The following is a 25,797-nucleotide window of genomic DNA, read 5'->3' on the forward strand; positions in this document are numbered from 1 at the left end:
GTCGCAGCAATGAAAGCTGCATACAATGGCTGGTGCCCATTTTGATTGTGATGTCACAAGCGTGATGACATGCACATGCTGTGGACATGCCCACAGTAAAAAGAATGAATTAAAAAAAGAAATGCTTTGTGCATTCAGACAAACCCTTTAATTTTGTTCTATTATCAAATTTCCCAACTCTTTTCCGATTCGTTGGTGCAATATGATGTTCACATGTTCTGTTCCTTCCTTTTACTTTATAGTAACAATCAGCCTCAACACTAACCTGCACTCCTGTCTTCTCCTTTAACTTTGATTTTCTAATTTTCCATCCAACTGAAGGCCCCCCCCCCTCTGGCCAATATTTAGTTTAAAGCCCTATCTACAGCCATAGTTTGGTGATTCGCCAGGACTCTGGTCCCAGCATCATTCAGGTGGAACAACTCTCCCCTTCTCCATTACTGGTACCAAGTCACATTAATTCAAATTCATTTCTCCCACACTGATCTTTAAGCTACGCATTTGATGTGTTGGGTAAGCTGGGTCTACGAGGACTGCGTTTACTGCAGTGGTGAGAGAGACAGGCTTCCAACACTTGAAGAAATGCAACTCAATTTTATTGAACACTTAACTATAATACATGCTTTAACTGTGGGTTGACACTATGCTGACTTGACTGGAGACCTGAGGCTAACCTGACCAGACTATCTTACTACCACATAGTGTATGTTCTAGTTGTTGCTCACGAGCTCTGACTGTCTCAGAGGCTGGATCCCGAGAGAGCGGGAAAACTAGTGCCCTCTGGCTTTATAGTGGTCGTGTCCTGTCTGGTGATTGGCTGCTGTGTTCTGTGTGCTCACTGGTCATCCTGTGTGTCAATCACTGCCTGTCTGCACACCATCATATACCTGGATGTATATTATGACATCTCCACCCCCTCCCTTCTTTAAAAAAAAATGTGTTCAGGTCAATAAATAGTGAGTATGTGTACAGGAGCCTGACTATATACAGAATATGCTAACTTATTTACATGGGAAGGTGTCTAATGCAGATAGAGGGCAGATAACACATGAGAAAAAAACACTATGTACAGATGTGTGAACGATGCGATAACAAGGTAATGCAACATTCAGTCTATAAATTCAGTCTCTGTGGCGGGCGACGAGTTCTGGTTGACCAAAAGAGCATTTGGCTCTGTTGAGCCGGAGGCCATGCTCATGGATCCTGTGGAACACCCGCTTGAGGCGATCGATGTGCTCTTGAGGAGTTGTGGACCAGATAATGATATTATCGACGTACACTCGCACCCCCTTGATGCCCTCCATCATTTGTTCCATTATGCGGTGGAACAGCTCTGAGGCGGAGATGATGCCAAAGGGCATTCGGTTGTAGCAGTAGCGACCGAACGGGGTGTTGAATGTGCACAGCTTTCGACTGGACGCGTCAAGCTGTATTTGCCAAAACCCCTTGGAGGCGTCCAGCTTCGTGAAGAATTTGGCATGAGCCATCTCGCTGGTGAGCTCTTCTCGTTTAGGTATTGGGTAGTGTTCCCTCATGATGTTACGGTTCAAATCTTTGGGGTCGATACAGATTCGATGTTCTCCTGACGGCTTCTTGACGCAAACCATGGAGTTAACCCAGTCCGTGGGTTCCGTGACCTTAGAAATGACGCCCTGGTCCTGGAGGTCTTGCAGCTGCTGCTTGAGACGGTCCTTAAAGGGTGCCGGCACCCGATGCGGTGCGTGAACTTCTTCACCCAAAGGGTTGTGAATCTATGGAATTCCTTGCCCAGTGAAGCAGTTGAGGCTCCTTCATTACATGTTTTTAAGGTAAAGATAGATAGTTTTTTGAAGAATAAAGGGATTAAGGGTTATGGTGTTCGGGCCGGAAAGTGGAGCTGAGTCCACAAAAGATCAGCCATGATCTAATTGAATGGCGGAGCAGGCTCGAGGGGCCAGATGGCCTACTCCTGCTCCTAGTTCTTATGTTCTTATGTTCTTATGTGAACCACAGGGGTGCCGTTTGGTTTCAGGAGGATTTTGTATCGGTATGGGAGTGTGCCCATACCTTCGAACACGCTATGGTATTGCACTATGATGTCATCGAGTTGAGCCTGGAAGTTAACATCTGGCAAGGCCGTTGCCTGTGCGGACGACATGGTGTGAACCCGCTGCACTAGGTTCAGGAGTTTGCAGGCCCGAGCACCGAGCAGGGAAGCTCTGTTGGTTCCTACAATTTCAAAACGCAGCGTTGATTTTGAAGAGCGATGGGACACCGCAAGCTGGCATGAGCCACTGGCAGCAATGGCATTGCCATTGTAGTCGAGGAGCTGGCAGGCCAGTGGAAGAATGCTTGGTTTGACGCGGATGATGTCAAAGTCAGACTTTGAAATGAGGTATGCTGAAGCGCCGGTGTCCAGCTTGCAGCGTATGCGAGCCTTGTTAACCGTAAGGGTGGCACACCACTCGTCGTCCGGACCAATGCTCAGAATTGGGAGTTGTTTCACCATCGTTGAGAAAGGCAGCGTATGCTTGGTGATGATGCCCAACCGGAATGGGGATGTGACGCCCTCAGTGTCGGGATCTGGTAGACTGTCGGAGTCAGAGTCTGTGACGGGTTGCTGTACTGACCGGACGCTCCTGCGCTGTGGCTGGGATCGCTGTGTGTTGGGCAGTGGAGCAGATCTGCAAAGAACTGCGTAGTGGCCACGCTTGCCACACTGGAGACAGTGTCGAGATTTTGCGGGACATTGCCGCTTTAAATGGGCGGAGGAACAGTTGGAACACATCATGGCACCGACGTCAGGCCGTTCCGTGCGCCACCGCGCATGCGCAGTGCGGTCGAATGACGTGCGCACTTGCACGGTCTGGTCGTCGGTCTTGCCGTCCCCTCGGTCATGGCACGCATGCGCTGGAGCCCTGGAAAAGCACGCGAAATAGCCACCCTCATCCAGACTCAGGCCCTGCATTTGTTTGATGGCCTGCACCCGTTCTGCATCGTGGGGGTTTTGCCGTGCCGTTTCTGCCGCCCTGATATGGGAGTACCGGTTGTTAGCGTGCTCGTGGAGGATGCAGGTCTCGATGACGATGGTAAGCGTGAGCTGCTTAACTTTTAGGAGCTGTTGGCGAAGGGGATCAGAGTGGACCCCGAAGTGTAACCACCTGGGGTGGCCACGTCCTGATTACAAAATGGACACTTTGCAAAGAATGAAGGGAAAAATGGACAATGCTGAGAAAACAAGGTGGTGCAAAGTTTGTCTGTTGATTGGAGTTGTAGCTCCCAGACAAGACCGATACTGCAAAGCCATTACCATACTAATGAGCCATCTCCGGGGACAAAAGGGAAACATTTAGGTAAACGATACTAAAGCAGACACCCCGGCGCCAGAGGAGACTAGAACAAAGCAGGCCAACGGCCATCTAGGGCCCGCCCAGCAATCATGGAGGATGCAGGTCTCGATGGCGATGGTAAGGGTGAGCTGCTTAACTTTTAGGAACTGCTGGTGAAGGGGATCGGAGTGGACCCCGAAAACGATCTGATCCCGGATCATGGAATCAGTAGTCGAGTCATAGTTGCATGACTGCGCGAGAATGCGGAGATGGGTTAAAAAGGACTGAAAAGGTTCATCCTTACCCTGAAGCCTCTGCTGGAAAATGTACTGTTCAAAGCTCTCGTTGACTTCGATGTCACAGTGGCTGTCGAACTTCAGCAGGACTGTTTTAAACTTCGTCTTGTCCTCGCCTTCAGCAAAGATGAGGGAGTTGAAGATGTGGATAGCGTGGTCCCCAGCTGTAGAGAGGAAGAGAGCGATCTTCCTGGCATCCGATGCGGCCTCGAGGTCGGTGGCTTCAAGATTCAGCTGGAACTTTTGCTTGAAAATCTTCCAGTTTGCACTGAGGTTGCCGGCGATGCGGAGCTGCGGAGGAGGGCGGACGCCGTCCATGTTTACGGATGGCTGATCGCTGGTCAGAGGCAGATTATCTCAAGGTAGGTCCGTCAAACTCGAGCATAACTCACTGGTACCATGATGTGTTGGGTAAGCTGGGTCTACGAGGACTGCGTTTGCTGCAGTAGTGAGAGAGACAGGCTTCCAACACTTGAAAAAATGCAACTCAATTTTATTAAACACTTAACTATAATACATGCTTTAACTGTGGGTTGACACTATGCTGACTTGACTGGAGACCTGAGGCTAACCTGACCAGACTAACTGACTACCACATGGTGTTTGTTCTAGTTGCTGCTCACGAGCTCTGTCTCAGAGGCTGGATCCCGAGAGAGCGGGAAAACTAGTGCCCTCTGGCTTTATAGTGGTCGTGTCTGTCTGGTGATTGGCTGCTGTGTTCTGTGTGCTCACTGGTCATCCTATGTGTCAATCACTGCCTGTCTGCACACCATCATATACCTGGATGTATATTGTGACAGCATTTACCTCTTTAGTCTTACTGACCTTGTTACAATTAGCTTGTGGCTCAGGTAGTAATCCATAGATAATTACTTTTTTGATTCTGCTTTCTAAGTACCTGGGACTCGTGTTTGATTCCAACTTCAGGTGACTATCTGTGTGGTGTTTGTATATTCTCCCCATGTCTGTGTGGTTTTCCTCCAGGTGCTCCGGTTTTCTCCCACAGCCCAAAGACATGCAGGTTAAATGGATTGGCCATGCTAAATTGCCCCTAAATGTCCAAAGGTTAGGTGGGGTTACAGGCATAGGGCGGTGGATTGGGTGTAGGTAGGGTGCACTGTCGGGATTCTATGAAATTCTATATCTGTGAAGTTTTTCGTTCGGTTGTGTTAAAGTAAAAGGGAGCGCTCAGGACCATAGTTTAAAGAATTGTTGCATACAAAATAGTGCTTAGTCAATAGTTCTTTTAGTTTTTTTATTACAGTACAAATATTGGAACATAAAATCCCATTGTATCATCCATTCAGCTATTCACTGGAAGTTCAAATTTCTTTTGAAAAATCAACAGCGTCTACAGAGATCATACGTAAGTATTCAATGTACTATGTTAGGTATCTGCCTCCCAAATAACTACTTGTTTCTTAAATTCTCTCTTTGTTATTACGTACTTCATCTGCCAACCAAAAGCAACATCAAAAAATAAGGTTTTGGGATGTAACTGGAATTATGTAAAATTAATTAATTCTACGTAATTGAATTTTTGGACCAACCACATCATTAACTATAATGGAATCGAAACATGCAGAGACTTACTCTCATTGTTTTTCCTCTCATGCCTGCATGCACAGTGAGTGAGCATTGTCGAGTTGTACGTATGCTTTCCATGACAACACACAACACTGCACGCCGACTTTCTTTCATCTGCCGAATGAGACAATGTTCCACATCAATCTTTCTGAGGGGATATCAAATGGAGGAAGAGCTAGAAATCCAAAATCACAGAATTCTACAGAACTGCCCCTTGTGCCTGTGATGGCTCTGAGTTAGTCCCATTTCTTCACCCGTTCTCCACACACATGAATTGAAATAAGAAATACATTCTCGATAATGAAAGATAAATGGCATTCTTTAAGTAATTTATAAATAGCCCTCTGTAATAAATATCTTCTACTCCCTTGCTTTGTTCTTTTAGTGGACAGATGGCTTCCAATTTTGATTTACGAGAAATTGGAATAATTTTGCCCAATTCACCTCCATCATTTTGAATAGCTCTATCAGATCCAATCCTGGGGCGGGAGTCTCCCGAATCCCCCGATGGCACAACGCCGGCGTACAAAAATGGCGCGAACCACTCCGGCGTCGGGCCAACCGGATATTGCGGAATCCTTCGCACTTCCAGGGGCTAGGCCGGCATCGGACGGGCTGGCACTGCGACAACCGGTGATGAAGGGCCGGCACGAGTTAGCGCATACGCAGAACCGCCAGCGTGGTTCCGCGCATGTGCAGACCGACCGGCGAATTCTTGCACATGTGCAGGGGGTGTTTGCTCTGCGCCGGCCATGATGGAGCCCTACAGAGGCCGCAGCGGAAGGAAGGAGTTCCCCCACAGCACAGGCCCGCCTGCAGATCGGTAGGTCCAATCACGGGCCAGGCCACCGTGAGGGCCCCCCCCAGGGCCGGATCCCCCCGCGCCCCCCCCGGGACCGCACCAGCCGGCCTACCAGCCAGGTCCCGCCGTGTGGGACCATGTCCATCTCACGCCGGCGGGACCAGCCAGAAACCGACGGCTGCTCGGCCCATTGGGACCCGGAGAATTTCTGGAGGGCCGCTGCCAATGGCCCCTGATCGGGTGGTGTGATCCCCGCCCCGGCTTGAAAACCGGCGATGGAGAATACGGCAGCCGGCGTCGGAGCGGCGAGGCAGGATTCACGCTGCCCCGCCTCCCCGGAATTCTCCGACCTGGCGGGAGGTCGGAGAATCTGATCCTCGCTGCTCAGTTGAAAATAATTTCAGTTTCTCGAGTCTCCCCTCATAAATGAAGTGCCTCATTCTTGATATCACCCTGGTAGATTTCCATGAATTGATAGTCTTCCTGAAATAGAACATAGATAAGGCCGAACCAATGAGTTTGTCCAGTTTTGGCATTAACTCCTTGCTTAAGGCATTGGATACAATCTGTATTATCAAGGATCTCATATGGCAGGCTTTTGCTACTTTCTATCGAGTCGCTAAGTTTCTCTGTTCCTCGATTCATTTTAATATTTTATTATTTAGTGTATATTTTGTCTCCTTATTCATTTTTCCAGAATATATCTTTTCATATTTTCCTGCGTGGAATTCGATCAAACATATATTTGTCTGATTAGCTATCCTGCTGAAATTTGGTTACATGTGACTATTACTTTGACATCCCTGAAGCTCAGTGGGATTCCCAAGCCTAGAATCCAGAATTTATTATTAATTGGTGCCTTGTTTCCACTGAAAATTTTATGCAACATGGTAGCACTGTGGTTACCACTGTTGATTGACAGCACCAGGATCCCAGGTTCAATTCCTGCTTGAGTCACTGTCTGTGTGGAGTCTGCACATTCTCCCTGTGTCTGCGTGGGTTTCCTCTGGGTGCTCCGGTTTCCTCCCACAAGTCCCCAAAGACATGCTTGTTCGATGAATTGGACATTCTGAATTTTCCCGGTGACTAGGGGCTTTTCACAGTAACTTTATTGCAGTTTTAATGTAAGCCTACTTGTAACAATAATAAAGGTTATTACTATTTGTATACCAATAAACATAAGGGCAAAAGAATTAGGCTTGTTGTTGCCACTATCTGTGTGGAGTCTGAACATTCTCTGGGGGCTGTGGTGATCTCTACCGCTGTATATATGAGTGTGCGTGCATGACTTCCAGTTGCGGCTATGCGGAGCTAAGCCGCACGTTCGGCAGCTCCCGCTTTAATAGGACTTGTGGGCTCTTTTAAGGGCTCCAAACGGCGCTGATTCGACGATTCCCGGTGGATAAAGGGGTCTGGAGCAAACCCCCCCGGGATTTATGGTGCGGATTCGAAGTGGGGCGAGGAGAAAAACGGCAGGAGCTCCCCTGGAAAAGCGGGGGAAGGTGGACAAAATGGCAGCCGGTGGAGCCCCTGAGCAGTGGAGGCAGTGGGCTGAGGAGCAGCAGGCGGCCCTTCTGCGCTATTTCACGGAGCTGAAAGGGGAGTTGTTGGAATCCCTGAAGGTGACGACGAGTAAGCTGCTGGAGACACAGACAACCCAGGGTGCAGCGATACTTGAGTTGCAGCAGCAGGCCTCTGAGCGCGAGGAGGAGGTTATGGCCCTCGTGGGGAAGGTGGAGATACACGAGGCACTTCATAAAAAGTGCCAAGATCGGTTCGAGGAGATGGAGCTTCGGTCACGGAGTAAGAACCTGCGGATCCTGGGCCTCAAGGAGGGGCTGGAGGGGTCGGACCTGCCGGCCTATGTGGCCGTGATGTTGAACTCGCTGGTGGGGGCAGGATCCTTCCATCTGCCCCTGGAGCTGGAGGGGGCCCACAGAGTACTAGCCAGGCGGCCTAAGGCGAATGAACCCCCGCGGGCGGTGCTGGTGCGGTTCCATCGTTTCAGTGACCGGGAGTGTGTTCTCCGATGGGCCACGGTGGTGAGGAGCAGTAAGTGGGAGAATTCGGTAGTGCGTGTCTACCAGGACTGGAGTGCGGAGGTGGCCAAGCGGAGAGCCGGGTTTAACCGGATGTGGTGGTATGATTTGCATAGCTGTCTGCCATTGGTGCAGAACACCGGCTTACCATTGGCCCTGGTCGGTCATGTGCCTCTCGACCGATTGGTTGAGACCAGTCATCTGACAGCTCTCCGATTGGTCGATTGAGTTAACCACGCCTCCATACCAAGGTATAAATAGTCAGAATGCCCGGCGGTCGTCCATTTACTGTAGTCGACCGCAGGGCTAAGTTCTATCTTATTAAAGCCTAACTTTTGTATAGCAACTCGTCTCTCGTGCAATTGATGGCTCATCAATTTAATAAGCTAGATTTTTGAAGATGGAGTTCCGGATCAAGCCCGAATGCCTCCGCATCAGCCCGCAAACTCCGAACTCTGCAGAAATGTTTCAACATTGGCTGGCATGTCTCGAAGGATATCTGGAGTCTGCAACCAGCCCCCCCATCATGGCACAGAAGCTGCACGTCCTCCACTCCAGCGTGGGTATAGCAGCCTACGCGATGATCAAGGAAGAGAAAGATTACGATGCCGCCATGCTAAAGCTGAATGGACAATTCCTTAAACCAGTCAACAGAGTATTCGCCCGACATCTGCTGGCCACCAGACAACAGCTCCCCGGTGAGTCATTAGACCAATTTTACCAGGCCCTCTCTGTCCTGGTCAGGAATTGCTCCTGCCTCACAGTTTCAGCTACGGAGCACATGGAACTGCTGATCAGAGATGCTTACGTGGCTGGGATGCTGGAGAAAGACGACCTCAGCTTAACTGAGGCACGGACTCTCTCCACCTCCCTGGACGTCGCCGATCTAAACGCCCGTGCCTATGTCCCCAGCCGCGCTGCACCATCCTGGGCCTCCTGGCACGCTTCCCCACCGCCATCCGCCCCTCCCGACCTCCCTCAGGCCTGCGCCGTGGGACGCCCCGACAAGTCCATGGGGCCCCGCAGCTACTTTTGCAGGTTCGCGAAACACCCTCGCCCGCACTGTCCAGCCCGCGCTGCCCAGCCCGCTCCGCCCTCTGTAAGAGCTGCTGGAAGAAGGGCCACTTCTCCACTGTCTGCCAGGCCAAAACAGTCGCTGCGGTTCCGCACAGCGACCAGGGATCCCCACCTCCGGGCCCTTGCTGGCCCCCCCCCCCCCCCCCCCCCCCCCGCCCCTGCGCCCGGCCTGCGCGCCTCTCTCTCTCCTCTGGGCCCTCCCGGACCTCTCCTGGGCGCCGCGCAACTCTCTCCCCCCCTGCCCCCGGGCCCCTGCGCCCGGCCTGCGTGCCTCTCTCTCTCCTCCGGGCCCTCCCGGTCCCATCCTGGATGCCGCGCAACTCTCTCCCCCCCCCCCCCCCCAGGCCCCTGCGCCCGGCCTGCACGCCTCTCTCTCTCCTCCGGGCCCTCCCCGGTCCCATCCTGGACGCCGCGCAACACTCTCCCCCCGGGCCCCCGCGCCTGGCCTGCGCGCCTCTCTCTCTCCTCCGGGCCCTTCCGGGCCCCTCCAGCGCACCGTGCTACTCTCCACTCGCCGCCCCCGGGCCCCCGTGCCTGGCCTGCGCGCCTCTCTGCCCCCGCTCCCAGCCGCTCCGAACGGCCCGCCGGCACCGCTAACCCCGCCCACAGCAACCATGAGGGCCCCACGGGTGCTGCCATCTTGGGGCGCCAACTCCACGTGCGGGCCCTGGGCGCCGCCATCTTGGGGCGCCGACCCCACGTGTGGGTCCTGGGCGCCGCCATCTTGGGGCCCCGACTCCACGTGCGGGTCCTGGGCGTCGCCATCTTGGGGCCCCGACTCCACGTGCGGGTCCTGGGCGCCGCCATCTTGGGATCCCGACTCCACGTGCGGATCCTGGGCACCACCTTCCGGGACTGGCACGCAAGGTTCTTCCAGCATCTACTCGGACGATGATGACAAATACGGATTTTCTCCACGGCTCGCGGCCATTCAGCTCAACCAGTCACGTCCATGCACGCTCGCCAAAACTATAGCCAGACCATCAACCGGTTTACGCAACTGGACGCGTATCCTCTCCCCCGTATTTCCCCCATGGTAAACGATATCGTGAAATACAAGGCCTTCTCCACTGTGGACCTTAAGTCCGCTTACCACCAGCTCCCCCTCCGCGCGAGTGACCGCAAATACACCACGTTTGAGGCAGATGGGCACCTCTACCACTTCCTCAGGGTTCCATTTGGTGTCACAAATTGGGTCTCGGTCTTCCAATGGGAGATGGACCGAATGGTCGACAAGTACGGACTACGGGCTACCTTCCCGTATCTTGATAATGCCACCATCTGCGGCCACGATCAGCAGGACCATGACGCCAACCTCCAGAAATTCCTCCAAACCGCAAAACTTCTTAACCTCACATACAATAAGGATAAGTGCATGTTTAGCACCGACCGTCTAGCCGTCCTCGGCTAAATAGTGCGTAAAGGAGTGATAGGCCCCGACCCCGAACGCATGCGCCCCCTGATGGAACTCCCTCTCCCCAATACCCTCAAATCCCTCAAACGCTGCCTGGGTTTCTTCGTTTACTACGCCCAATGGGTTCCCAACTACTCTGATGACAAGGCCCGTCCCCTCATTCAAACCACGACCTTCCCGCCGTCGACAGAGGCCTGCAAGGCCTTTAGCCGCATCAAAGCGGACATCGCAAAGGCCACGATGCGCGCCATCGATGAGTCCCTCCCCTTCCAGGTCGAAAGCGACGCATCAGAAGTAGCTCTGGCGGCCACCCTGAACCAAACGGGCAGACCCATGGCCTTCTTCTCCAGAACCCTCCAGGCTTCCGAACTCCGCCACCCCTCTGTGGAAAAGAAAGCCCAGGCCATAGTTGAAGCGGTGCGACATTGGAGGCACTATTTGGCCGGCAGGAGGTTTACCCTCCTCACAGACCAACGGTCAGTAGCCTTCATGTTTGATAATGCACAAAGGGGCAGGATTAAGAATGACAAGATCTTACGGTGGTGGATCGAGTTGTCTACGTACAACTATGAGATCTTGTATCGCCTGGGAAGCTCAATGAGCCTCCTGATGCCCTGTCCCGCGGTACCTGCGCCAGCGCGCAGATAGACCGCCTCCGCTCCCTCCACGCGGACCTCTGCCATCCAGGGATGACCCGTCTCTACCACTTCATTAAGGCCCGCAACCTGCCTTTCTCCATCGCGGAAGTCAGGACAGTAACCCGTGATTGCCACATCTGCGCCGAGTGCAAACCACACTTCTACCGCCCCGAGCGCGCACACCTGATCAAAGCATCCCGCCCCTTAGAACGTCTCAGCATCGACTTCAAGGGGCCCCTTCCCTCTAACAACTGCAACATTTACTTCCTGGCGATAATTGACGAATTCTCCCGCTTCCCCTTTGCCATTCCCTGCCCCGACATGACCACATCGACCGTCATTAAGGCCCTGCTCTCCGTCTTCTCCCTGTTCGGCTACCCCGCGTACATACACAGCGATCGGGGGTCCTCCTTTATGAGCGACGAGCTGCGTCAATTCCTGCTCAACAGGGGCATTGCCTCTAGCAGGACGACCAGATATAACCCCCGGGGTAACGGACAGGTCGAGCAGGAGAATGGTACCAACTGAAAGACCATGCTACTGGCCCTCCAGTCCAGAGATCTCCCTATTTCCCGATGGCAAGAGGTTATCCCCGATGCCCTACATTCTATCCGCTCCCTCCTCTGTACCACAACAAATCAGACACCTCATCAACGTCTTCTTGTCTTCCCCAGGAAGTCGTCCTCCGGATCCCCTCTCCCGACGTGGCTGGCCGCCCCCGGACCCATCTTGCTCCGGAAGCATGTGCGGGTGCACAAGTCCGACCCGTTGGTGGAACAAGTCGTTACTCCACGCTAACCCGCAGTATGCGTATGTGGAGTACCCCGACGGTCGGCAGGACACGCTCTCTCTCCGGGACCTGGCACCCGCCGGCGTGCGGCCTTCCCCCCCTTCACCACAGACCCCCCCCCTGTTTTTTTCCCCCCAGCACCCCACCCAGGTCACCCCTTCCCCATCCATGGCGTCTCCACAGCCAGCTCGGGTGACAGAGACTATTCAAGGACCATCGTTCCCGGACTCCAGGATGTCAGCGGAACCACCACCATCAGCTGAACCGACGTCACCTCCTCCACTGCGGCGGTCTGCCAGAACGTCACGGGCCACGAAAAGACTGATCGAATCGATTTAAATTACAACAGCTCCATGGACTTTGTTGGGACTTTGTGTAATATTGCTAATTGTCTGGGCCAGTGGGAAGCCAAAAATGTAATAAAAGAAAAGGAGAGAAAATTTTTGTTCTCCCGGCTGCTACTCATACCACCAGTTCTTTCCCCCCCCCCCCCCCCCCCCGCCCCCGGTTCTCGTTGATACCCCCACCCCCCGCCTTCTTTCTCCGCAAGGGGTGAATATGATGGTATGATTTGCATAGCTGTCTGCCATTGGTGCAGAACACCGGCTTACCATTGGCCCTGGTCGGCCATGTGCCTCTCGACCGATTGGTTGAGACCAGTCATGTGACGGCTCTCCGATTTGTCGAGAGGCTGAGTTAACCACGCCTCCATACCAAGGTATAAATAGTCAGAATGCCCGGCGGTCGTCCATTTACTGTAGCCGACCGCAGGGCTAAGTTCTAGCTTATTAAAGCCTAATTTTTGTATAGCAACTCGTCTCTCGTGCAATTGATGGCTCATCACCAGACTAAGGCGGTGCTCCATGGAAAGCAGGTGAAGTTTGGCATGTTGCCGCCTGCGCGCCTGTGGGTCACCTACAAGGACCGGCATCACTACTTTGAGTCCCCGGAGGAAGTGTGGGCCTTTGAGCAGGCTGAAAAGCTGGACTCGATCTAGAGATTGGGGGCTGTGGGAGTTTTTCTATTTCTGTATCATTGTTTCTGCTGTAGCGGGTTATTCTGTTTGTTTCTGTTTTCTCTCTCGCTTTCGGATGATGTGGGTTAAGGTTTTGTGTTCTAAGGGGTGTACTGGGGTTTGTGGTTGATCTGTGTCCTTGTTTGTACGGAGTTGGTGGTTGGGTTGGGACTGCGGTTTGGGAGCTGCGTTGGTGGGGTGGGGCAGTGTGAAAGCGCGGGCTGTTCTCTGGTTTCCCGCGCTGCGGGACGAGGGGGTGGAGCTGGTGGCGAGGGGCGTGGTTAGTAGACCGGGTTTCCGGCGCTGAAGCGGTGCCAAGGAGCTGATGCAGGGGAGGAGAGGGGACCTCATATCGGGAGGGGTCGGAGTTAGAGCGGGAGCTGCCGGGTCAGCAGAAGTCAGCTGGCTCACGGGAGTACAGTGGAGGGAGATACCGGGTTGCTGCTGGATTGGCCAGGGAGGAGTTGGTGCGGGTCGGTGGGGGTCGGGGTGAGGTTCTATCGCCGGGGGGGGGGCGGGGGGGGGGGGGGGGGGGGGGGGGGGGGGGGGGGGGGGGGCCTGATCCGGCTGATTACGTGGAACGTTGAGGGGGTTGAATGGGCCGGTTAAGCGGGCCCGGGTGTTTTCGCATCTGAAGGGGCTGAAGGCGGAAGTGGCCATGCTCCAGGAGACCCACCAGGTCCGTCTGAGGAAGGGGTGGGTGGGGCAGGTTTTCCACTCAGGGCTCGACTCGAAGAACCGGGGGTTGGCGATCCTGGTGGGGAAGAGGGTGGCGTTTGAGGCGTCTGAGGTTGTGGCTGATAGTGGCGGCAGATATGTGATGGTGAGCGGTAAGCTGCAGGGGGAGAGGGTGGTGTTGGTTAATGTGTACGCCCCAAATTGGGATGATGCTGGTTTCATGAGGCGTATGTTGGGCCGCATTCCTGGCCTGGAGGGGGGGGGCTTGATCATGGGGGGGGACTTCAATATGGTGCTGGATCCCCTACTGGATCATTCTAGTTCAAGGACAGGCAGAAGGCCGGCGGCAGCCAAGGTGTTGAGGGGGTTTATGGACCAGATGGGAGGAGTGGATCCCTGGAGGTTCGGGAGGCCGAGGGCTCGGGAGTACTCTTTTTTCTCCCATGTGCACAGGCTTTATTCCCGCATTGATTTCTTTGTTTTGAGTAGGGGCTGGTCCCGAGGGTGGAGGAGGCCGAGTATTCGGCTATTGCGATTTCGGACCATGCTCCGCATTGGGTGGATCTGGAGATGGGGGAGGTGCGGGACCAGCGCCCGCTTTGGCGTCTGGACGTGGGGTTGTTGGCTGATGAGGAGGTGTGTAGGAGGGTTCGGGGATGTATCGAGAGGTACCTCGACGTCAATGATACTGGGGAGGTCCAGGTGGGGATGGTGTGGGAGGCTCTGAAGGCAGTGATTAGGGGGGAGCTGATCTCCATCCGAGCCCATAGGGAGAGGGGGGAGAGGAGGGAGAGGGTGAGACTTGTGGAGGAGCTGTTGAGTGTGGATAGGAGGTACGCGGAGGCCCCGGAGGAGGGATTGCTGGGGGAGCGGCGTAGCTTGCAGGCCAAGTTTGATTTATTGACCACCAGAAAGGCGGAGACACAGTGGAGGAAGGCGCAGGGAGCGGTCTATGAGTATGGAGAGAAGGCGAGCAGGATGCTGGCGCACCAGCTTCGTAAGCGGGACGCGGCTAGGGAGATTGGTGGAGTGAAGGATAGAGTTGTGAATGTGGTGCGGCAGGGGGCAGAGGTCAATGAGGTCTTTAGGGACTTCTATAGGGAACTGTACTGGTCGGAGCCGCCGGCGGTGGGAGGGGGAATGGAGAGTTTTTTGGACAAGCTCCGATTTCCAAGGGTGCAGGAGGAGCAGGTGGAGGGATTGGGGGTGCCGATCGAGTTGGAGGAGCTGGTCAGTGGGATTGGCCACATGCAGTCGAGGAAGGCGCCGGGACCGGATGGGTTCCCGGTTGAATTTTATAAGAAATATGCGGACCTGCTGGGCCCCCTGTTGGTTAGGACCTTCAACGAGGCATGGGAGGGGGGTGTTCTGCCCCCGACGATGTCTCGGGTGCTAATCTCCCTGATCCTGAAGCGTGATAAGGACCCCTTGCAGTGCGGATCATACAAGCCGATTTCACTGCTGAATGTAGACGCCAAGTTGCTGGCGAAGATCTTGGCCACTAGAATAGAGGACTGGGTGCCGGGGGTGGTACATGAAGATCAGATGGGTTTTGTGAAGGGGAAGCAGCTGAACACTAACGTGCGATGGCTGCTAAATGTGATAATGATGCCGGCAGCAGAAGGAGAGGCGGAGATTGTGGTGGCATTGGATGCGGAGAAGGCCTTTGACAGGGTTGAGTGGGGGTACATGTGGGAGGTATTGGAGAGGTTCGGGTTTGGGGTGGGGTTTATTCAATAGGTGAAGTTGCTGTACGAGGCCCCGATGGCGAGTGTAGCGACAAATGGGAGAAGGTCCGAGTACTTCAGGCTCCACCGTGGGACGAGGCAGGGGTGCCCCCTGTCCCCCTTGCTTTTTGCGTTGGCAATTGAGCCTCTTGCCATGGCTCTCAGGGAGTCGAGGAGGTGGAGGGGTTTGGTGCGAGGTGGGGAGGAGCACCGAGCGTCGCTGTATGCGGACGACTTGCTGCTGTATGTAGCAGACCCGGTGGGGGGAATGCCGGAGGTGATGGAGATTCTTGCTGAGTTCGGGAATTTCTTGGGATATAAATTGAACCTGGGCAAGAGTGAGCTGTTTGTCGTACACCCGGGAGATCAGGAGGAGGGGATTGGTAGGCTCCTGCTAAAGAGGGCAGTGAGGAGTTTTAGGTACCTGGGGGTTCAGGTGGCTAGGAGCTGGGGGACTCAATTTTACTAGGTTGGTGGAGCAGATGGAGGAGGAATTTAAAAGGTGGGACATGCTGCCGTTGTCGTTGGCGGGTAGAGTACAGTCCATTAAAATGACGGTGCTCCCGAGGTTTTTGTTTTTGTTTCAGTGCCTCCCCATTTTCGTTCAGAGGGCCTTTTTTAGGAGGGCGAACAGCAGCATTCTGGGATTTGTTTGGGCGCACGGGACTCCGAGGGTAAGGAGGGTCTTTTTGGAGTGGGGCAGGGATAGAGGGGGGGCTGGCACTGCCCAACCTCTCTGGGTACTATTGGGCGGCTAACGTCTCGATGGTACGTAAGTGGGTAATGGATGGGGAGGGGGTAGCATGGAAACGGATGGAGATGGCGTCCTGTGGAGGCACGAGCCTGAAGGCACTGGTAACGGTGCTGCTGCCGCTCCCTCCAACGAGGTACACAACGAGCCCGGTGGTGGCGGCTCCCCTCAAAATTTGGGGGCAGTGGAGGCGACATAGGGGGGAGGTGGGGGGTTCGGTGGAGGCCCCGCTGCGGGGGAACCACCGGTTTGTCCCAGGGAACATGGATGGCGGGCTCCTGGGGTGGCACAGGGCGGGCATTAGGAAATTGGGAGACCTGTTTATCGACGGGAGGTTCGTGAGCCTTGGTGAACTGGAGGAGAAGTTTGAGCTCCCCCCGGGGAATATGTTCAGGTACCTTCAGGTCAAGGCGTTTGCTAGGCGACAGGTGGAGGGGTTCCCTTTGCTGCCCCCGCGGGGGGTAAGAGATAGGGTGCTTTCGGGGGTGTGGGTCAGGGATGGGAAGGTGTCTGACATCGACCAGGTAATGCAGGAGGTGGGGGAGGCGTCGGTAGAGGAGCTGAAGGCTAAGTGGGAGGTGGAGCTGGGGGAGCAGATTGAGGAGGGGACATGGACGGACGCCCTGGAGAGGGTGAACTTCTCCTCCTCATGTGCGAGGCTTAGTCTCATCCAGTTCAAGGTGCTGCACCGGGCCCACATGCCCGGATCTAGGATGAGTAGGTTCTTTGGGGGCGAAGACAGGTGCGTCAGGTGTTCGGGGAGTCCAGCAAACCATGTCCATATGTTCTGGGCATGCCCGGCACTGGAAGAGTTCTGGAAGGGGGTGGCGAGGACAGTGTCGAGAGTGGTGGGATCCAGGGTCAAGCCAGGCTGGGGACTCGTGATATTTGGGGTTGGGGTGGAGCCGGGAGTGCAGGAGGCAAAAGAGGCCGATGTTTTGGCCTTTGCGTCCCTAGTAGCCCGGCGGAGGATCTTGCTGCAGTGGAAAGATGCGAGACCTCCGAGCGTGGAGACCTGGATTAATGACATGGCGGGATTCATTCAGCCGGAGAGGGTCAAATTCGCCCTGAGGGGGTCGGTACAAGGGTTCTTTAGGAGGTGGCAGCCTTTCCTCGACTTTCTGGCTCAACGATAATGTACTAGGTCAGCAGCAGCAGCAACCTGGGGGAAAGGGGGGGGGGGGGTTTAAGGGGATAGTGTTTAAGTTAATTTGCTTATTGTTAATTTATTTTGTTGTTTATTGGGGTTGGGGGGGTGGGGGGGGTTTGGTATATGCGTTGTTTCGCGTGTCGGGGGGTGTTTATTACTATTATTGTTATTGTTATTATTGTTTTGTTGATATATATTTTTCAAAAAATTCCAATAAAAATTATTTTTTTTAAAAATGAGTGTGCGTGCATTAGGGGATGTATGACAATACCTGTAATACAGGTTTGCTGGTAAGCCCCTGCCGGCTAGCTCCGCCCCCAGGGAGCCGTATAAATATGCATGAGTTTCACTGAGATGCCATTCTACAGCTGCCGCCAGAAGAATAGCATCTCACTGTAATAAAGCCTCTCTTGTACCTTATCAAGTCTTTTGTGTACAATTGTTAGCGCCACAATTTATTACAGTGAGATTTTCCCAAACCCATGAGCATCAGAATCAAGCCTGAACGCCTGCAGTTGGATCCGCAGTCGCCACACGCCAGGAAAGACTTCAACCACTGGCTGGCTGTTTTAGAGGCCTACATCTCCTCAGCCGACCCTGAACCATCGGAGGCTCAGAAGGTACAACTCCTTTACTCCAGACTGAGCTCCAGCGTGTTCTCGCTGATCCAGGATGCGCCTAATTACAGCCGGGTCATGGAATTGCTCAAAGAAAATTACGCACAATCGACGAACACTCTGTTTGCGAGGCATGTACACTCCACTCGCGTTCAACAACCGGATGTGTCGATTGAGGACTTCTGGCGGGCCCTTATCCCTCTAGTACGGGACTGCGACTGCCAGGCCATCTCGGCCGTGGAACATTCAAATCTACTCATGCAGGATGTATTTGTTACGGGTATTGCATCGGACCCCATCCGGCAACGACTACTGGAATGGGCCGCTCTCGATCTTGCAGCAATAAAGACCTTAGCGCTCTCAATGACGGCCGCTTCCCGTAATGTGCAATCCTACTCCGCCCGCCGCCCTCCCGACTGGAGCCGCTCCCGCACAGTGTGCCTACGCCGCACCGCGCACCCTGGGGGTCCCCGCTGCTACTTCTGCGGACAGCAGAAGCACCCCCGCCAGCGCTGCCCAGCCCACACCGCGACCTGCAAGTCTTGTGTCAAGAAAGGCCACTTTGCAGCGGTGTGTCAGTCCCGCTTAGTTACCGCTATCGTGCCCGAAGTCCCCCCTCGCTGCAGCCGATCGTGCAATGGGCCCTGACGTCCACCGTCCCCGGGGCCACGTGCGATCAGTGGGTGCCGCCATCTTCCTTCCCCGACTCCACGTGCGATCAGTGGGCGCCGCCATCTTTCTCCGCCCCCGCCATGTGCGCACCATGGCGCCGCCATCTTCATCCTCCGACGCCATGTGTGTTCCATGGTCGCTGCCATCTTGCCCCGCCTCCGCAATGTGTGCTTCATGGTCGCCGCCACCTTGCCCTGCCCCCGCAACGTGCGCTGCATGGGCGGCGCCATCTTCTTCTCCGCAGGTACTCCAGACGCTGCCATTTTGTCCTCACCTCGGAACTGGACCACGGGACCTGGGTCGCTGCCACTATTCATCGGACTAGTCGGACTCTTCGGTCGATCGCCCGCTACTCGCCTCAATGACGCTCGACCAGACCCGCCCTCGCAACCTGGCCACCGCTTCCACAACGGTGCTTGTCAACGGCCACGCGACCTCCTGCCTCATCGACTCTGGGAGCACAGACAGCTTCATCCATACAGACACGGTAAGGCGCTGCAGCCTCACAGTCCATCACGCCAACCAGCCGATCTCCCTGGCCTCCGGATCCCACTCTGTCCCGATCCGGGGCTTCTGTCTGGTTACACTCACCATACAGGGCGTTGAATTTAACCATTTTCGCCTGTACGTTCTCCCCAACCTCTGTATGACACTCTTACTGTAACCTCCAGAGCCTCACCCTCAAATTCAGTGGGACCCTACCTCCCCTCACCGTTTGCGGCCTCACGACCCTTAAAGTTGACCCTCCCTCCCTCTTTGCCAATCTGACTGCAGATTGCAAGCCTGTCGCCACCAGGAGCAGACGGTACAGCACCCAGGACAAGACCTTCATCAGGTCCGAGGTCCAGCGGCTGCTTCGGGAGGGTATTATCAAAGCCAGCAACAGTCCCTGGAGAGCCCAAGTGGTGGTGGTTAAAACTGGGGAGAAGCACAGGATGGTCATGGACTACAGTCAGACCATCAACCGGTACACGCAGCTCGACGCGTGCCCCCTCCCTCGCATATCTGATATAGTCAATCAGATTGTGCAGTACCGGGTCTTCTCGACAATTGACCTGAAATCCGCCTACCACCAGCTCCCCATCCGTAAATCGGACCGTCCCTACACTGCCTTCGAGGCGGACGGTCGACTGTATCAATTTCCTAGTGTTCCCTTCGGCATCACTATAAGGGCCTCGGTTTTTTCAGCGAGAAATGGACCGAGTGGTTGACTGGTACGGACTGCGGGCCACGTTTCCATACTTAGACAATCTGCGGCCATGACCAGCAGGACCATGACGCCAACCATGCTAAATTTCTCCACACCGCATCTCTCCTTAACCTCAAGTATAACAAGGAGAAGTGCGTGTTCCGCCCAGACCGCTTAGCCATCCCCGACTACATAGTCCAGAACGGACTCCTGGGACCCGATCCCGACCGCATGCACCCCTCATGGAGCTTCCCCTCTCCCACTGCCCCAAGGCCCTCAAACGCTGCCTGGGGTTCTTTCTTACTACGCCCAGTGGGTCCCACAATACGCGGACAAGGCCCGCCCACTAATCCAGTCCACACAATTTCCCCTCACGGCCGAGGCACAACAGGCCTTCGCTCGTATTCGCTTTGACATAGCCAAGGCCGGGATGCACGTAGTAGACGAGACACTGCCCTTCCAAGTAGAAAGTGACGCTTCAGATGTTGCCCTTGCTGCCCCGCTGAACCAGGCAGGCAGACCCGTGACATTCTTTTCCCGTACCCTCCATGCCTCCGAAATTCGACATTCGTCTGTTGAAAAGGAGGCCCAGGCAATCGTTGAAGCGGTGCGGCATTGGAGGCATTACCTGGCCAGCAGGAGATTCACTCTCCTCACTGACCAACGGTCGGTAGCCTTCATGTTCAACAACACGCAGCGGGGCAAGATCAAAAATGATAAAATCTTGCGGTAGAGAATCGAGCTCTCCACCTATAATTACGAGATCTTGTATCGCCCCGGTAAGCTCAACGAGCCCCCAGGCGCCCTCTCCCAAGGTACATGTGCCAACGCACAAGTGAAGCAGCTCCGTGCCTTGCACGAGAGCCTTTGCCATCCGGGGGTCGTTCGGTTATACCATCTGGTCAAAGCCCGCAATCTGCCCTACTCTGTCGAGGAAGTACGGACAGTGACCAGAGACTGCCAGGTCTGTGCGGAGTGCAAGCCGCACTTCTACCGGCCAGACCGCACACGCCTGGTGAAAGCGTCCCGCCCCTTTGAACGCCTCAGCGTGATTTCAAAGGGCCCCTCCCCTCCACCGACCGCAACACCTACATCCTTAGTGTGGTCGATGAATTCTCTAGGTTCCCATTCGCCATCCCATGCCCCGATATGACGTTTGCCACCGTCATCAAGGCCCTTGATTCCATATTCACTCTGTTCGGTTTCGCCAACTATATCCACAGTGACAGGGGATCCTTGTTCATGAGTGATGAGCTGTGTCAGTTCCTGCTCAGCAGGGGCATCGTCTCCAGCAGGACGACTAGCTACAACACCCGGGGAAACAGGCAGGTAGAGAGGGAAAACGGGACGGTATGGAGGGCCGTCCAGCTGACCCTACGGTCCAGGAACCTCCCAGGGCTCGCTGGCAGGAGGTCCTCCCTGACGCGCTCCATTCCATTCGGTCACTGCTGTGCACCGCAACTAACAATACACCCAATGAACGTGTTTGTGCCTTCCCTAGGAAGTCTACATCCGGGTGTCGCTCCCGACTTGGCTGGCTGCTCCAGGTCCAGTCCTTCTTCGTAGGCATGTCCGGCACAACAAGGCAGACCCCCTGGTGGACAAGGTGCGCCTGCTCCACGCGAACCCCAAATATGCCTACGTTGAGTTCCCCAATGGCCGCCAGGATACAGTCTCCCTCAGGGACCTGGCTCCCGCGGGTGCCGATCCCATGCCCACGCCCCTTTTCCCCCCGCGCCACCCTCCTTTTCCCCGGCGCACCCGAATTCAGCCCCATCAGATCCATCCCTCATCCCCCTGCCCACACTAGAGGACATGGAGGATTCCAGCTCGCTCACGGAGTCATCCCGCCCCTGGCCAGCACCAACACCGCCAGCACCTACGCCAACGTCGCCGACACCGCCTGTGCAGACGCCGCCACCACTACTGCGTCGCTCGCAACGGAACATTCGGCCACCGGTCCGACTCAATCTGTGACGGGCACTGGGTTGCCGATGGACTCTTGATTTTTCTACCCCCCCCCCCCCCCCTGTAATTATATGACTTCTATGTATTATAGTTTCATGTCACCCCCGCCGGACTCATTTTTTTACAGGGGGGTGAATGTAGTGATCTCTACCACTGTATCTATGAGTGCATTAGGGGATATATGACAATACCTGTATTACAGGTTTGCTGGTAAGCCCCTGCCGGCAAGCTCCGCCCCCAGGGAGCCGTATAAATATGCATGAGTTTCACTGAGATGCCATTCTACAGCTACAGCTAGAGGAATAGCATCTCACTGTAATAAAGCCTCTCTTGTACCTTATCGAGTCTTTTGTGTGCAATTGTTAGCGCCACAGGGGCCAATGGTGGAATTTGAATTTAATAAAAATCTGGAATTAAAACTCTAATGATGACTGTGAAACCATTGTCAGTTGTCATAAAAACCATCTAGTTCACTAATATCCTTTAGGGAAGGAAATCTGCCGTATGTGCCTGGTCTTACCAACATGTGACTCCAAGCCCACAGCAATGTGTTTGACTCTTAAATGCCCCCTGAAATGGCCCAGCAAGCCACTCCATTCAATGGCAGTTAGGAATGTGCAACAAATGCTGACCTTGCATTTGCGACTTCCAACTCCGATGAAAAAAATACAAAAGAAATCAGCAATGTGTAATGTTGCCATTTTGGAGTTGAATGCATCAGAACATGCCCTCTCTTAACCTCGCACAGTTCAGCAGCTGGAAGGATCCCCTCTCAACACTTTCAACTGCATACAGGTTAGCTGCTACATTCTACAACTGTATGGAGCTTTCTATAATTGTTTAAAGTTGCAAAAGTCTACTTGGAGTTTGGGGGGGTGGTGGCTGGATGTTTTGCAAATTAGTTTCTCCAAGGCATGGGTACGCTAGTAGGAAAAATGCATGACTGGGGGAATGAACAGGACATACTGCTGGAAGAGATTTAAAAAGGCAGGAGGACAATCCTCTGTATCCACCCAGGTTGTCCATGGGGTAATTTTCCTACTCAAGTCTCAACAAGAAACAACTGAAACATATTTGCTTACAAACAGCAGCTTCAGTGAAACTGGCCACTTGCTGCAGCTACAACTGGAATCTCAGTGCAAGGCAAGGGCCACATTGCCAGTTTCTGTGAAGATGACGTGGGAATGAACTTTTACGTCTAGTTCTTTCAAGGCTGACGCTAGAAGAATTTGCAACATCTCTGAGTTTGCCGTTCATTGCTGGTTAAGGAAGATCACTGACGCTCTCTAATGAATGAGTGCTGACTAAATTTCATTCACTCTTGCTGGAGAAAAGCAGGAGTGTGAACGTGACTTTGTAGGCTTACTATAGTGCATGGTGTCATTGAATGCATGTACCTCACTTTTGCCACTCGTCAGCCCTGCCCTATTCTGGAATTGAAAGTTTATGTATGCTCCTAATTGGTAGGATTATGCTTCGAAGAACAAAAAGACCTTGGCATTTTGTCCAGAGGTGTCTGAAGACAGAAGGGCGGGTTAATAGGGTGGTGAAAAAGGCATATAGGACACTCGCTTTTATCAATCGGGGCATAGATTACAAAAGTAGGGAGGTCATGTATAGAACTTTGATGAGGCCACAGCTGGAGTACTGTGTGCAATTCGGGTCACCACATTATAGGAAGGATGTAATTGCACTGGAGGGGATGCAGAGAAGATTCACCAGAATGTTGCCTGGTATGGAACATTAAAGTTACAAATAGAGGTTGGATAGGCTGAGGTTGTTTTCTCTGAGGGGGTGGCCTGATTGAGGTGTACAGGAATATGAAGGGCTTGCCAGGGTGGATAAGGAGCAGCTGTTCCCCTTAGATGAAGGGTCAGTTATGAGGGGACACACGTTGAAAGTGAGGGTTGGGCGGTTTGGGGGGAGGGGGGGGGGGATTTGAAGAAAACCTTTTTTACCCAGAGAGTGATGATGGTCTGGAATGCACTGCCTGTGAGGGTGGTGGTTTAGTACACTGGGCTAAATAGCTGGCTCGTAATGCAGAACAAGGCAGCAGCACGGGTTCAATTCCTGTACCGGCCTCCATGAACAGGCATCGGAATGTGGCGACTAAGGGCTTTTCACAGCAACTTCATTGAAGCCTACTTGAGACAATAAGCGATTATTATTATTATTATGGTAGAGGCGGGATGCCTCACATCCTTTAAAAAAGTACCTGGATGAGTACTTGGCACACCATAACATTCAAGGCTATGGGCCAAGTGCTGGCAAGTGGGATTAGGTGGGCAGGTCAGAGCCTTTCATGCATTGGTGCAGACTCGATGGGCCAAAGGGTTCTTCTATACTGTAGTATTCTGTGATTCTGTGGTAGAAATCATGCAGCCATGATGCCTTCATTCTGGTGTGGTCCACTGTGCAATCTGCATTTGAACCACCACAACAAACCAAAAATGTGGTTATTGGCTAAGTCATGAAAAAATGTGTATGTTTTCTTATTGTCTGGGAGCTAAGACTTTATGGTGGAACAGTTGAGGAACAGTGGAGAACCTTCCAAGCGATTTTTCACAGTGCTCAGCAAAGGTTTATACCAACAAAAAGGAAGGACGGAAGAAAGAGGGAAAATCGACCGTGGATATCTAAGGAAATAAGGGAGAGTATCAAATTGAAGGAAAAAGCATATAAAGTGGCAAAGATTGCTGGGAGATTAGAGGACTGGGAAATCTTTAGGGGGCAACAGAAAGCTACTAAAAAAGCTATAAAGAAGAGTAAGATAGAGTATGAGAGTAAACTTGCTCAGAATATAAAAACAGACAGTAAAAGTTTTTACAAATATATAAGACAAAAAAGAGTGGCTAAGGTAAATATTGGTCCTTTAGAGGATGAGAAGGGAGTTTTAATAATGGGAAATGAGGAAATGGCTGAGGAACTGAACAGGTTTTTTGGGTCGGTCTTCACAGTGGAAGACACAAATAACATGCCAGCGACTGATAGAAATGAGGCTATGACAGGTGAGGACCTTGAGAGGATTGTTATCACTAAGGAGGGAGTGATGGGCAAGCTAATGGGGCTAAAGGTAGACAAGTCTCCTGGCCCTGATGGAATGCATCCCAGAGTGCTAAAAGAGATGGCTAGGGAAATTGCAGATGCACTAGTGATAATTTACCGAAATTCACTAGACTCTGGGGTGGTCCCGGTGGATTGGAAATTAGCAAACGTGACGCCACTGTTTAAAAAAGGAGGTAGGCAGAAAGCAGGAAATTATAGGCCAGTGAGTTTAACTTCGGTAATAGGGAAGATGCTGGAATCTATCATCAAGGAAGAAATTGCGAGGCATCTGGATAGAAATTGTCCCATTGGGCAGACGCAGCATGGGTTCGTAAAAGGCAGGTCGTGCCTAACTAATTTAGTGGAATTTTTTGAGGACATTACCAGTGCAGTAGATAACGGGGAGCCGATGGATGTGGTATATCTGGATTTCCAGAAAGCCTTTGACAAGGTGCCACACAAAAGGTTGCTGCATAAGATAAAGATGCATGGCATTAAGGGTAAAGTAGTAGCATGGATAGAGGATTGGTTAATTAATAGAAAGCAAAGAGTTGGGATAAATGGGTGTTTCTCTGGTTGGCAATCAGTAGCTAGTGGTGTCCCTCAGGGATCCGTGTTGGGCCCACAATTGTTCACAATTTACATTGATGATTTGGAGTTGGGGACCAAGGGCAATGTGTCCAAGTTTGCAGATGACACTAAGATGAGTGGTAAAGCGAAAAGTGCAGAGGATACTGGAAGTCTGCAGAGGGATTTGGATAGGTTAAGTGAATGGGCTCGGGTCTGGCAGATGGAATACAATGTTGACAAATGTGAGGTTATCCATTTTGGTAGGAATAACAGCAAACGGGATTATTATTTAAACGATAAAATATTAAAGCATGCCGCTGTTCAGAGAGACTTGGGTGTGCTAGTGCATGAGTCACAGAAGGTTGGTTTACAAGTGCAACAGGTGATTAAGAAGGCAAATGGAATTTTGTCCTTCATTGCTAGAGGGATGGAGTTTAAGACTAGGGAGGTTATGTTGCAATTGT

The 25,797-nt window shown here is 53.2% G+C and overlaps 1 protein-coding gene across 2 annotated transcripts in view; it reads right to left on the bottom strand.

Annotated features, from left to right (window-relative positions):
- pjvk (pejvakin) overlaps positions 1–25,797 on the bottom strand; it is a 58,177-nt gene that overhangs the window by 16,033 nt on the left and 16,347 nt on the right. For both annotated transcript variants that reach the window (XM_038790390.1, XM_038790389.1), the window contains exon 3: positions 5,198–5,339. In XM_038790390.1, the coding sequence (XP_038646318.1) occupies positions 5,198–5,339 (142 nt within the window). The remainder of the gene's footprint in view (positions 1–5,197; positions 5,340–25,797) is intronic.

Source organism: Scyliorhinus canicula, chromosome 2 (assembly GCF_902713615.1).
Source record: "Scyliorhinus canicula chromosome 2, sScyCan1.1, whole genome shotgun sequence".
Taxonomy (NCBI): Eukaryota; Metazoa; Chordata; class Chondrichthyes; order Carcharhiniformes; family Scyliorhinidae; genus Scyliorhinus; species Scyliorhinus canicula.